Consider the following 14,800-nt stretch of genomic DNA (forward strand, 5'->3'; position numbering starts at 1 on the left):
TTATCCTATCCTATGATGAGGATGATAGTAATAATTGTAGTATATAAGCACTTACTATGTATCAAGCACTTTTCTAAGCACTGGGGTAGATACAAGGTAATCAGGTTGTCCTCTGTGGGGCTCACAGACTTAATCCCCATTTTATAGAGGAGGTACCTGATGCACAGAGAAGTTAAGTGACTTGCCCAAGATCACACAGCAGACAGGTGGTAGAGCTTACTGACCTCCCTGCCTCTTCTTTTTTCCCACTAAGTCTATACTTCACTCTGCTGCCTGGATCATTTTTCTACAAAACTGCTGAGTCCGTGTTTCCCTACTCTTCAGGAACCTCCAGTGGTTGTGCATCCAACTGCACATCAAACAGAAACTCCTTACCATTGTCTTTAAAGCACTCAATCACCTTCACCCCTCCTACCTTTTCTCCCTAATTCTTACTTCAGCCCAGCCCACACACTTCGTTCCTCTAATGCTGACTTGCTCACTGTACCTTCATCTCATCTATGTCGCAGCTGCCAACCTCTAACCCACATCGTGTCTCTGGTCTGGAATGTCCTCCCTCTTTATATCGGACAGACATCACTCTCTCCACCTTCAAAGCCTTATTTAAAACATATCTCCTCCTAGAGGCCTTCCCCAACTAAGCCATCACTTCTCCTCCCACTCCCTTCTGCATTCACCTTGAACTTGGATGTGCACCTTTTATTCACCCCTCCGTCAGCCCCACATCATTTATGTATATAGCCGTACTTTATATTAATGTTTCTCCTTCTCTAGATGGAAACTGTTTTTTGCCATGGGATGTGTCTACTAACTCTGTAGTCTACCAAGTGCTTACTATAGTGTTTTGCATGCAGTGAATGTTCAACAAATACAGTTTTAAATGATTAAGACTGTAATACAGAACCAAAGTGATTTATAAAGGGTAAAAAAGATCTTGCATAGAACAATTTTTCCTAGGCTTTAAATCTAAGAAAATCATACCAACTTCTCATTAGCAAAGGCACACCCCTTCTTTCTCACTGCCCTCTCCCCCACCACACATCCTCTGCCAACTGTGATTTGGCCACTCCGCTGCTCAGTAGTTTCTTCATTGTAGGATGGAGAGAGAAAGTAAAAGGAGCAGAAATTCAAACTAGTCAATTGATACAAATTGGCAGTTCTGTACAAGGCTTGATGAGGAGCCTGGAACTATTTGCAACATGATTTTGGGGGTTATATGTGATTTTTGAGTATCCCTATTACACCAACCCTTTCTATTCCATTAAGATTTAACTATTTTCTTTCCCAAGTCATAGTTTCATGTTGGAAAGTTAGTCAGTAAAACTAGAATTTAGCCCTCCTCTTGGTAATGTGAAAAACCTTTGTTAAATATTGAATTGATTTCCCAGTCCCCAAGTAGGTTTTTCTGAATGATACTAAAGAGATTGTAAGTTCCTTGTGGGCAGGGATCAATTCTACCAATTCTACTATACTGTGAGTCGAGTGGTCACTGAACTGCTGTACCTCAATAGCTGAGATCAGTCAATCAGTGGTATTTTCCAAGTGCTTACCATATGCAGAGCAGTGTATTAAGTGCTTGGGAAAGTACAATTCAACAGAATAAGCAGGCACATTCCCTGCCCATAATGAGCTTAGAATCAAGAGGGGGTGACAGGCATTTGTATACATAAATAAAAAGTATATAATTTAAAGACAGTACAAGTGCCGTGGGGGTGCCCAAAGATCACAGATCCAAGTGCATAGATGAAGCAGAAGGAAGATTGAGTCAGGGAAAAGAGGGTTTAATCCAGGAAGGCCTCTTGGAGAAGATATGACTTTAATAATGCTTTGAAAGGTGGTAAGCATTGTGGTTTGACATATATGGAGCAAGATGAAGTTCCAGGCTAGTGGGAAGATGGAAGAAAGGGGTTGGCATCGAGATAGATGAGATCAAGACACAGTGAGTAAGCTGGCACTATAGGAGCAAAGTGTGTGAGCTGGGCTATAGTAGGGGATCAGTGAGATAAGATAGAATGGGGTGAACTGATTGAGTGATTTAAAGCTGATGACAAGTAGTTTCTGTCTGATGCAGAGGTGGATGGGCAGCCATTGGAAGTTCTTGAGTGGAGTGACAAAGACTGAATTTTTTTTTTTTTTTGAAAAAGATCTGTGCAGCAGAGTGAAGTATGAATTGTAGTAGGGAGAGTCAGGAGACCAGGAGGTCAGTGCGGAAGCTGGCTCATGAGTTAAAGAATGATACTTAAACCTTCTTCCTAATAATTCCTTTATCCTTAATAATTTACACTTTGTCACTGCTTAGAGAGAAAATTAATAATTAAGAGGTTTTTCATTTTACAGTTGATAATTTACATTTTGATCCAAACATCTAGTCCTGGATAACAAGCCTGTTTGTGCAAGTATGGTAAATGTTTGTGGGAATGAGTATTCATGCTTAAATCAAATCTATTGTCTTCCTTGTGTTGATGCAGGTAGAAGGAGAATTCACATCCCAGGAAGCAAGAAATATAGAGCCCAACAATTTGGTGGTTGCCCCCCGGACCCCATCCAGTTTTCGTTTTGTTTCTATTTAGGTGCCAGAGCAGTTTAGTTCTGAAAATGCTAGTCCAGACTTGGCACCCATAAACAGTGATATGCTTATTTCTCTGTACTCCTGTGGGCAAGCGAGTTCACTCTCAGAAGTGCTATTCCCTTAGATACTGTTTTTACATTGCATTTGTACATTACAATTTCCCTGAATCCTCCATATTCGTTTTTACTTGACAACTCTCCTCCTTCTCATTTCCCTCTCTAATGTGCCACCCACTCCCCTTCTCCCTTCTCTCCCTTCCATGAATCCCTGTAGGTTGGTCTTTCCTATTTGTTTACCCTAGTGACTTATTGACTGGGGTGGCTGGGGGATTCTTCCTGATCACACAAGTTCTGTTTGGCTCTAGCATCAGGTTGCATCTTATCTCTTTGATCTTTTTGTTTGGTTACCCATAACTTGTTATTGGTCTTTATTTCATAGGAACCAAGTGTCTGCTGTTGTTAATTCTAATTTAGGTGGATCTGATGTCCCTGAAGTGACCAATTCTGGTGTCCAGAGAAGGAGGAGGCAGGGGGAAGAAAAAAGCTTTGTCCCTCTGGTGGATTTTTTAAGTACTAAGGGCTTCTTGCGACTTTTCCCTGAGGATTCTCAACTGGCAGTTACTCTATAGGGAAAATCCCAGAGAATCAGTTGTTGCATCCAATTCCATCAAAAAAACCCCACTCCTCTCTTCTTCACCTTGTCCCCCATCACTGCTGCCTGAGATGCCAAAGAAAGAACAGGTCTTGTCTCCTGGGCAGCAGATGGCCAGGGATTCCCTGAGGAGGCTGTGGAGTATCTATCCCTGGAGATCTAATAAAAGAAGTAAATACAAAATGATTCCTCTGAGGCCCTTCCAGCTCTTCTCTTTTTGTTATTGCATGACTTTTGGTGCTGATTAGAAACTGAAAATACTTTAGTTCAGTCCCCAAAATAACCAGGGTGTCCAACCCCTGAACTTTTGGGGTTCCCGTGTCTCTGAAAGTGGAGTCAGTGTCATTCTCTGCTTCTGAATCATAGTAGGGGTTGGTGTCTCCTTGAGATTTTCCATCTCAATCAGTGGTATTTCATGAGCGCTTATTGTGTGCAGAGCCTGTACTAAGTGCTTGGTAGGGTACAAAACAACAGAATTAGTGGACATGTTTCCTGCCCACGAGGAGCAGCGTGGTAAAATGGGTGGAGCCCGGGCCAGGGAATCAGAAAAACCTGGCTTCTAGACCCAACTCCTCCCCTTGTCTGCTGTGGGCAAGTCACTTCACTTCTCTGAGCCTCAGTTACCTCATCTGTAAAATGGGGATTAAGATCGTGAGCTCCACGTGAGACATGGACTGTGTCCAACCTGATTAGTTTGTAGCTACCCCAGCAGTTAGAACAGTGCTTGGCACAAAACAAATAGCATTAACAAAAAGGAGCTTACAGTCTGTCTGAGGCTACACCAAAAACCCATTACTTAGTGCCTCTAGCCCCAAAGCATGGGTTCCTGACTGCTCCAGTCCTCCTTTCCTCCTATGGGTGTGGGAATGGGCCCCCAGAGACTTATCTTTCATGTTTGCAACCCAGTCCCCGAAGCCAGGCTTCTCTAGCACATCTTGGAAGATTTCAAAGTTGACTCATGTGACTGGTGCACATCATTCTTAACTTTCTCCATGACAGGGAGTTAAAAGTGATTTCTATTTGCTCCCAATGCTGCTTTTTGATATCTTCTGTTTGCTTGGTTGTCAGAGGCTTCTGGGAGGGTGTGGGCGTGAGGTGGAGGAGGGGGAAACTAATGGTGGGGCTTAAGGGGAGGGGTGCTGGGAGGGGGCTGAGAGCCAACATAGATGATTGGAGCTTGCAGACTGCCTGAGGTTCCTACTGGACCATACCAAAATAAGCTTTTGCCCACCCTTCAGGGCATTCAAAGTGGGGTGGTGAATAGAGAGTACCTGATCTGGTTGGAGTGCAAGCACTAAGGTGGGAACTCTACTGTCTTCTCTTTTGGGCCCTCCAGGACCTACCTTGCATGGTGGGATTGGGAAGGTAACAGATTGCCCCGAACTCCCTACTTGGGACAAATGGCCCAAGATCCCCTCTCTCCTTCTCAAACATTGGGATTTGTAAAGAAGAGGCAGGGATAAAATAAGAGACAATGTTCTCTAGGGTGGGAGAATGTATTTTTTTTTTTGATAATTTGTTAAGTGCTTACTATGTGCTGGGCACTATACTAAGCACTGGGGAGATTCAAGCTAATCTGATTGGACACAGTCTTAATCATCATTTAACAGATGGGGTAACTGAGGCACAGAAAAGTGAAACGATTTGCCCAAAGTAAGGCAGTGGACAAGTGGCAGAGGTAGATTTAGAACCCAGGCCTTTCTGACTCCCAGACCAGTGCTGTAACCACGAGGCCATGCTACTTCTTTGGATGGGTGAATTATGCTCAGAATTCTATACAGTTTTATGAATTGTATTTCCATGGTGGACTTAAAGAAAAGATGACACTCAGGTTAGTTTTGTAAAGCAGTAAGAAAATAAGTAATAAAACCATTTGCTCGTGCTTGAAAGAGACAATTGGGGTGGGGCAAGAGAGAGTCTTTGTGGTTCCAGGAGGGAAACTGCCTCTGACCCAACCTATTGATTCCTTCTCAGTGTTCTAAATGCAGTGTCTACCATCTCTGTTGTATTATACTCTGCCAAGAGCTTAGAACAGTGTTTTGCATACAGTAAGGACTTGGAAATTACTCAGAAAGTCTAAGAAACTAACAAGCCACACTGATTTCGTTACTGATAATGTATTTGCCCATATGATTGCTCTGTATTTCATTAACAGCCATTTCTGTTTTTAATTCAGAAAATAACCTAACTGCCCAATGTGCATATTTTTAGATATATTAGTATATTTCACATAATTTCAGTACTCAGCTTGTATGTGTGCTTTAAAAATCACTGAAACCAGTGGATATGACCCAGCCCAATTGCTGTTTACTTTAGTTCCTCAAAAAGTACTGTTAATTTTCACCTTAATTATAGTTTTAATATGTGAGCTGTAGTTTTATTTTTGCCTTCCTAAAGTTTTTCTCCTGTTGTGGTTAGGATACCCATATTCTTCAGGTTGACTTTCTGCCAAAAGATTTATTGTATTTTTGTGGGCATTTTCTGTCCTTGATACAGACTGAACCAGATTGTTGTGGCCTCCTGTGCTGTGGGTCTTGTTTTGAGAATATTGAAAAGTTTGGATCTCATATAGGTCTCAGTTTTGCATTGATAATATCATTAACTTGACCAGTCAATTTTTTGCTTTGTAGCTAAGTAAAATATGTCACAGAGCTGTCCTTTTTTTTTTTCATTCCGTTTTTCACCTCATTGCTCCCAACACCATGTTTTTCATTATTCTGTTCATGAGTTTAATCAGGTGAAGTGATTATCATCATTTTACTTGACAGAATCTGAATTTAGAATGTTAGTGTGCTTAAAAGAGGGTGAATTTTTGTAAATGACATAAAGCATTCTTCCTACAACAAAGAATCAGACAGTCTATCACTCTCCCCATTTTCAAAACCTTACTAAAATCCTGTATCCTCCAGAGAAGACTTTTAGGATTAGTCTGTCATTTTCCCACCCTATTCTTTCTCCCTTCTCTGTTACTTATGCACTTAGGCCTGAACCCCCTAAGTAATAATTATAATAATAATTGTGGTATTTAAGTGCTTACTATGTACCAAGCACTGTTCTAAGCGCTGGGGTAGATAGAGGGTAATCAGGTTGTCCCACGTGAGGCTCACACTTTTAATCCCCATTTTACAGATGAGTAACTGAGGCACAGAGATGTTAAGTGACTTGCCCAAGGTCACAGCAGACAAGTGGTGGTGGGGGGGGTTAGAACCTACATCCCCTGACTCCCAAGCCCGTGCTGTTTCCACTAAGCCACGCTTCTTCTCTAAGTATGTTTGATATTCATCCCACCCTTAGCCCTGCAACACTTATGTACTTATACTTACACTCCACTCCCTCCTCCGTCTGTAATTTATTTTTATGTCTGTTTTCCGCCTGTAGATTGTAAATGGCTTGAAAGCAGATATCTTTTCTTCCACTTTATTATGCTCTCCCAAGTATTTAGTACAGTACTCTCTGTGGAGTTAGTGTTCAATAAATATCACTAGTTGATTATTTACTTGACAGTGCTACAACAGTTTTATTGCTAAGTATGTGAACACTAAAAACTTCATGATTGCTGTCCTTGGTTCTTATTAAAACTTGTCTAGTTGTCTTCCTTGACACATTGGGATGTGTTGGTTTACAGTTCAGGATATATTTCTGCTCTATGTGTGACTACTTTACCCCACTTTCCTCTGCCCTTTCATTCCACTGAAATCTCTCCTCCACATCCATATCGAGCCCTAGTACTACTTCAATTAGGTTAGAATGACGTAGCAAGAAGAAGTTGAGACTTTTTTTTGGTGTTTCAGATTACATGGAAACTCCATAGAATTTACTTACTCCTAAGTGACCTAAAAATGTAATTTAGTGCCCTTATTTTAACTTAAAAACAGACATCTTTGAATATTTTAGATCCACCACCACCTTGCTGAATGTTTTGTTTGAACTTATTACCTGCTTACGTTTTCTTAAGCTGTGTGATTCGCTGCCCAGCCTCTCTTCCCTGAAGGAGGAGTAATTTAAACACAATATGAAAGCTTCCAACACAGGGTTTTCATCCATCAATAGATATAAATCAGCGTGTAGAGTAGGGGCTGATACTTCATTGATGCTACCCTAATCGACCCTGGAGTCTGAGTTTTTATATGACCCTGGAAAGCAATTGCATTGGAGATTCTGGAGTACCATAAGGACCCATATATTTTTCAGGGCAATCAGAGGTAGAAGCTGTAATGATGACTAGCATACTTGATCCAATATTATTGTTACAAACAGATTATCAGAAATGTTTTCTGTTGGATGAATAGGTATGACTGCTGCAAAATTGAGTTTGAATTTTGTTGAAGGAAAACATGTATCTTGAAAGACTCTACATGCAGATCTTTTCTTAGATCAGCTTGTATTAGCTTCTATAAATATAGCAATAAAGTTCCTCTGCCCTTAGGGAGGGGAGCAGAATTAAAATGATGATGGTATCTATAGTTCTGAACATTTGCCAGCAGAAATCATTGTTTTATGAACTTTGGATTTGTGTATGGATTTTTGAAGGACTGTAGTTTTACAGTATTAAAAGCTTTCAATCAGAGAACATTTCCCAAGTGCCCCCATTCTAATGGTAGAGTTGTGGAGAGGGAACAATTGGGTGAGAAAAATTTGGAGGAAAAGAACAGAGAAGGGAAGGAGGAACAGGAAAAATGTGAAACTTTTTAATTCATATGATGAGATGATGGTCTCTCTTGCCATGTCACTGAAAGATCCTGTCTTGCAGAGCGGGAGGGCAAGTGAGGGGAGACATTGGAGATAGCTTTGGCTTTCCTCAAATTCTATCTAATCTACTGCAAAACACTTTTGTCCTCTTATTCAAAATCCATCTCAGAACACCTTTCTTAAATGTCAGTATTAAATTTAGCCTAGAAGGAGCTGACAGATTTTGCATATTTGTCTTCTTAATGCTGCTTTATGTGATTGGAGGATTGCGGTGAAAGAAATTTACTAAGGTTCCTTGGGGAGTTATTAAGTACTGCTGTCTTTGAGCAGGTGGTTGGGGTGTTTTTACATGTTTTCTGATTGCCCTTAGGGATTTCAGTGTAGATTCATGATGCACAGAATATGAAACCTAGTTCCGTACTTGAAAGATTTCCAAAGGCTAAGCGAAGAATTATTTTGAGTGATTCAAATCATACAAATAAATGGGGAGAGGGCAAACTGAAGAAAGGTATAGCTATATAGAATTTTAAAGAAAGGATTTTACACAGGGAACTATTTAAAGAAAAGATGACTCAGAGGTAAAGTGTCACCTGTTAAATTCTAATTACTTGAGAAAAGTAAAATAGACTGTACAGAACATTTACCTGAGTCCTGGAGAGAAATGGCCTGGCTCACATGACCTAACAGATATTTTCTACATCTAACTTCTATTTCCTGATGAAATGTGTTCTTCATTTGCATGGTTCTAGTTCTCTAGTTTGCATACCATTGTTTTGCCTACCAGTGAGAATTTTACGAAGTATTTTGAAATATTTTGTCATATTATCTATTGGTCTAGTCTGCTACCACCTAAAGGGCACCCTGCCCATTCAAGAAAGACTTATATTTGAGCTCTAACCTCATACAGGCAGGCTTTGAATTTCTGGCACAATTGGTCTCTGAACACAAAAGTCTTAAGTCAAAGCATTGCACATTAGAACCAGTTTTTACATAGGAACAATGGTAGAGAAGGGGTTTGGTTTCCAAATTATCCATAATCATTACACTTAATTTTGGTGAGTGATATTACTCTATCAATGCATCTGTTTTGAATCAGAAAGCTTTCACAATAGGATAGCCAACTTTTACTCTATCTGAAGTTAAATGGTGTTGACTCTCCCTGGTGGCTCTTCCTGGCCATCAGTCAGTCAATCATTTATCGAGCGCTTACTGTGTATAGTGAACACAGCGCACCGGAGAGTACGATAGAGCCCGTTGTTGGGCAGGGAATGTCTCTATCTGTTGCCAGATTGTACATTCCAAGTGCTTAGTACAGTGCTCTGCACACAGTAAGCGCTCAATAAGTACAATTGAATGAATGAATGAACCACTTTGTTAGACACGTTCCCTGTTTACAATGAGCACACAGCCTAGATGGGGACACATTAATATAGGTAAATTATGGACATGGACCTTAGCTCTGTGGGGCTGAGAGAGGGGTGACTAACAGGTGCAAACCCACTCACTCCCTCATCTTGCCTCTGTTCTCTCCTTTCATTGCAATGCCATCTTAAAACATATCCTCCCTTCTCTTCCTCCCCATAGTGACTTTTAGAATTGTATCTCCGTGGATTCCCCACAGCTCCTGCACTCCCCATCCACTCTATACATCCAGTGAAGTACTGTACTGCCATTAGTAAATAAAGCTAGTGTCATAAAGTAAGTTACTAATGTAAAGTTGGAAGTGTAGAAATGGCAGTGCTGCCCATGATAATTCTAACCATTATAAATTGGACTACCTGAAAAAATGCAAATGTGTCAATATACTAATAGTCAAGAAGTGTGGTGTTTTTTAATGGTATTTAATTGTTTAATGCATGCCAGATATTGTAATAAGTGCTGGGGTAGATACAAGCTACTTGGTTGTACACAGTCCATGTCCCACATGGGGCTCACAGTATTAATCCTCATTTACTGATGAGATAACTGAGGTACTGAGAAGTGAAGTGATTTGCCCAAGGTCCCACCAAGTGGCGGAGCTGGGATTAGGACCTTAGGTCCTCTGAATCCCAGGCCTGTTTTCTTTCCAATAAGCCATGCTGCTTCTCTTTACATGATATCTTGCAAATTTATGAAATAATGTTTGCTAAACTCTGAAAGTGAAATGAAAGGCACTATTATGGCTCTTTTGTTAGTCCAGAACATCAAAATTGGGAAACCTAGAATGTCAAGTTCATCCACTGACTGTGGGTTCTTTATTTAACCTGCTAAAACCTCAGTTTATTCATCTTTATAATGAAATATTAATATATTAATATGAAAAGTCATTGCCAGAGATGTCAGCAGGAATTATAATTATGCAAATTTAATGTAGTCAGAAATCATAATAATTCTAAAAAAGTTTTATGTCGTCACAGATTTGTTCCTTTTATTCATAAGGATAAACTTTAAATGAGACACATTATAGGCATGAGTATAAAACTCTTTCTTTTCCCTTCTAATAGGTGGTTGAATCCCTTATTTAGTACTGGTCATAAACGGAAATTAGAAGAAGATGATATGTATTCAGTACTTCCCGAAGATCGCTCGAAGACACTTGGGGAGCAGTTGCAAGGGTAAGAAAGGTTTAGAGAGAAGACAAATTTTTTTTTTGTGTGTGTGTATAATGTCAGCATGAGTGTCTGTGTATGTGTGTGTATGTATGTATAAGTGTACACAGGAGTTTGGTGGGTTGGTTGGGAGAGAATAGGCCTAGGAGTCAGAGGATCAGAGTTCTAATTCCGTCTCTGCTATCTGACTGCTGTTGGCCTTTGGCAAGATACATGTCAACTGTGTGACCATAGGCAAATCACTTCACTTCTCTGTGCCTCAGTTCCTTCATCTTTAAAATGGGGATTAAGACTGTGAGCAGTATGTGGGACAGGGACTGTGTCCAACCTGATTACCTTGTATCTATCCCAGTGCTTAGAACAGTGCTTAACAAATACCATAATAATGATAATAATAATTATTCTCTGGGCCTTCAAATGGCCATTCAGTACCTTGTTCTCCCTCCAAGTTAGACTGTGAGACTCATGTTGAACAGGGACTGTATCTACCCCAGTGCTTAGTATAGTGCTTTGCCCATAATAAGAGCTTAACAAATACCAGTATTAAAATGATGGCATTTGTTAAGCGCTTACTATGGGCAAAGCACTGTTCTAAGCTCTGGAGAGGATACAAGGTCATCAGGTTGTCCCACATGGGGCTCACAGTCTTAATCCCCATTTTATAAATTCGGTAACTGAGGCACAGAGAAGTTAAGTGACTTGCCCAAAGTCACACAGCTGACAAGCGGCTGAGCTGGGATTTGAACCCATGATCTCTGACTCCCAAGCCTGTGCTCTTTCCACTAAGCCACGCTGCTTCATTATTATTACTCATTATTATTACTAGGTTTTAGCTGTTCTGACATTCAAGGACCGTACATGTTCAGTGGAGACTCAAGAACCCAGCTGTAGGAATACATTACCATTTTTCTCCTTCCCATATCCCAGGCCTTTTCTACAGCTTGATACTTTTGCCTGTTAGATCTCAACTTCTGTAGATGTTATTAGTATACAGATGATTTCAATTAATGGAAAATATTGATTCCTAAAAATGTTTGAGAGGTGGCAAGGCTTAGCAGGCCCTGGCTTCCAATTCTGGCTCTGCCATTTACCTGCTGTGTGATCTTAGGCAAGCCATTTAACTTCCCTGCACCTCAGTTTCCTCATCTGCAAAATGAGAATTCAGTACCTGTTCTCCTTCCTACTTAAACTGTGAGTCCCATGTGGAACTTGATTATCTTGCATCTACCTGAGTGCTCAGTAGGATGATTGACAGTAAGTGCTTAACAAGTACCACTGTTACTATTATTGTTTTTATTTGGCTTTATGATGCTAGTTACTAATTTTTTATGTTTTGATTTTTTTTTTGGATTTGAAAGGACTCTGTTGCGGTGAGCAGGTCTATTATTCACCTGATATATTGTTGACTTCTTCCTAGGATGCATAACGCATTAAAAATACATTTCAGAATTCAAAGCTTCTATTATTCCCATTCCTCATCCCTTCTTCCCTTTGTGTCATTAAACCCCTTCTTATAGTTTTTCTTTTTCCTTGTAGGTACTGGGATAAAGAAATTGTAAGAGCTAAAAAAGAAGCACGAAAGCCATCTTTAACAAAGGCAATCATACGGTGTTATTGGAAATCCTATTTAGTTTTGGGAGCTTTTACACTGATTGAGGTAATGGTTAATGTCCTACTAAATATAAAAAAAAGTTTGGATTCTCTTCTACCCCACTTCACACTTTATGTGGCATGTTCTGTCATATGTTCAGATGTCTGGATAAACTGGTTCAAGTAGCATCAATCCAATTCTGGGCATTGCTTCTGTGATTCCCCTTGACCTTACTCTACCCTTTCTTCCACTTCTTCTTCATCCCTTTCTCCCTTTTCCTCTCATTCTGAAAAGAATCCCAGGCTCTCAAGATGTCTCCCTGGGCTTACTTTGTCTTGGGCCCAAAGGCTCCATCTATCTTCTGTGTTCTGAGCCAGGATAAGATTAATCAATCAATAGCATTTAGTACAGAAAACTGTACTAAATGCATGGCAGAATACAATATAGCAGAGTTGGTAGACATTTTCCCTGCCCGCAGTGAGTTTACAGTCTAGAGGGGGATAGAGGGGTCTCAAGTCCAGCCTCTTGATGTGGGCATTGTAACCTCTATGGTCACAGATATATTCTTTTGCATATTTTTGCTGCAATAAAGTTGATTTAGCTAACTCTCTCTAAATATTTATCGTCTGTACCATATCCATTTCTTGAGGGATAAATATCTTGAAAAGAGCAGTAGGTGAAAACCTTTTGCTTTTTTAGGTCTGGTTTTGGCCTGTTGCTATTTTAGAGAGGGTTATTTTTTAAAAAGCTATTTGCTAAGTGCTTACTGTATGCCATACACTGTACTAAATACTGGAGTAGATAAAAGATAAACAAGTTGGACACAGTCATTGTCCCACATGGGGCTCACAGTCTAATTCCCCATTTTACACATGAGGTAACTGAGACACTGAGAAGTGAAATGCGCTGTCCAAGGTCACACAACAGACAAGTTGTGGAGAGAACGATTTTCCATCTACACCCTCTTCCTTGGAATACTCATTTGCTCACATGGCTTTAACTGTCACCTCTATGCAGATGATTACCAAACCTATATCTCCAATCCCGTTTTCTCCCCCTCTCTCCAGTCGTGCATTTCCTCCTGCCTTCAAGACATCTTTACTTTTATGGTCTGCCATCACTTCAAACTTAAACACGTTCCACCCAAACCCTGTCCTCCCTTGGTGGTAGACACCACCACTATCTTTTCTGTCTCACAAATCTGCAGCCGTGGCATTATCCTTGATGTATTTCTCTGTCAACCCACATATTCAATCTATCACTAAATCCTGTCAGTTCAACCTTCACAACATCACTAAAATCCACCATTTCCTCTCTATCCAAACTGCTATCAGGTTAATCCAAGCATTTCTGTCCCACCTTGATTACTATATTAGCCTCTTTGCTGACTTCCCCGCCTCCTGTCTCTCCCCTACTCCGGTTCATACTTCACTCTGCTGCCCGGATCATTTTTCTACAGAAAGGTTCAGGCCATGTTGCCCCACTCCTCAAGAACCTTTAGTAGTTGCTCATCCACCTCATTAAACAGTAACTCTTTACTTTCGGCTTTCAAGTACTCGGTTACCTTGCCTACTCCTACCTCACCTTGCTGCTTTCCTTCTACAACCCAGCCCACACACTTTGCTCCTCTACTGCCAACATCCTCACTGTATGTCAATCTTGTCTATCTCACCTCTACCTCTCACCCACCTCTTGCCTCTGTCCTGGAACCCCTTCCCTCTTCACATCCGACAGTTACTCTCCCCCCCCATTTCAAAGCCATATTGAAGGCACATCTCCAAGGGTTCTTCCCTGATTAAGCCCTCCCTTCTCCATCACCCTTATTTTCTCCCTTTATTCAGCCCCCAAAGCACTTATGTACATATCTGTAATTTATTCTGTTAATATGTCTCCCCTTCTAGATTCTCAGCTAGTTGTGGGCAGGGAATGTGTTTACCAACTCTGTTATGTTGCTTTATTGTTGCCCAAGTGCTTAGTTTAGTGCTCTGCACACAGTAAGTGTTCAATAAATTCATTCATTCAATTGTATATATTGAATGCTTACTGTGTGCAGAGCACTGTGTGAAGTGCTTGGAAAGTACAATTCAGCAATAGAGACAATCCCTCTCCACAACGGGATGATTGAAAACAAAGATGGTGAATTTAATGGGTTGCATGAAAATGAACATTGTTATTGAGATATAGTTTAAGGAAGAAATGGATAAAGGCAGAGTTAGAAACTGAATTGAGGGAATGGAAGGATTTCCTGAAAAGGTCACTGCCTAGTTTGTCTCTATGTCCACAGAGGAAACGATAGGAAATGGGATTAAAACGAGAGATTTATTTGGACATAAGGAGAAACATTTATCTGTTGGAATAATTAAAAACTGGAACAGGCAACTGAAGGAGTTAGGGGTGTCTCTATCCCTGAAGACCTTTAAGGATAGAATATAATCACCTGTGCGGAATAGTTCAATTATTCATTTGCTACATCTCAGATGAAAGCTAGTTGTTAATGTTTGAGCATGATACACTGCAATCAAGAAAGGAGTAATAGGATGCAAACTCCTTGTGGGCAGGGACTGTATCTACTTACTTTTTATAATGCAAGGCTCTGCTCACAGTAAGCACTTAATAAATACCATCGATTTAAGGAGTGCCTTTTTTTGAGTCGATTGGAAGCAGGAAAGGAAAAGCAGCTAACTATAGCCCTTGTGTATGCCAAGTATGCAT

The 14,800-nt window shown here is 40.5% G+C and overlaps 1 protein-coding gene across 5 annotated transcripts in view; it reads left to right on the plus strand.

Annotated features, from left to right (window-relative positions):
• The window catches only part of ABCC4 (ATP binding cassette subfamily C member 4), a 252,819-nt gene that overhangs the window by 42,560 nt on the left and 195,459 nt on the right, over positions 1–14,800 (plus strand). For all 5 annotated transcript variants that reach the window (XM_007667967.4, XM_029073687.2, XM_029073683.1 and 2 more), the window contains exons 2-3: positions 10,393–10,503; positions 12,034–12,154. In XM_007667967.4, coding sequence (XP_007666157.2) covers positions 10,448–10,503; positions 12,034–12,154 — 177 coding nt within the window. In that variant the 5' untranslated portion in view covers positions 10,393–10,447. The remainder of the gene's footprint in view (positions 1–10,392; positions 10,504–12,033; positions 12,155–14,800) is intronic.

The sequence above is a fragment of the Ornithorhynchus anatinus genome, chromosome 10 (genome assembly GCF_004115215.2).
Source record: "Ornithorhynchus anatinus isolate Pmale09 chromosome 10, mOrnAna1.pri.v4, whole genome shotgun sequence".
In the NCBI taxonomy this organism is placed as follows: domain Eukaryota; kingdom Metazoa; phylum Chordata; class Mammalia; order Monotremata; family Ornithorhynchidae; genus Ornithorhynchus; species Ornithorhynchus anatinus.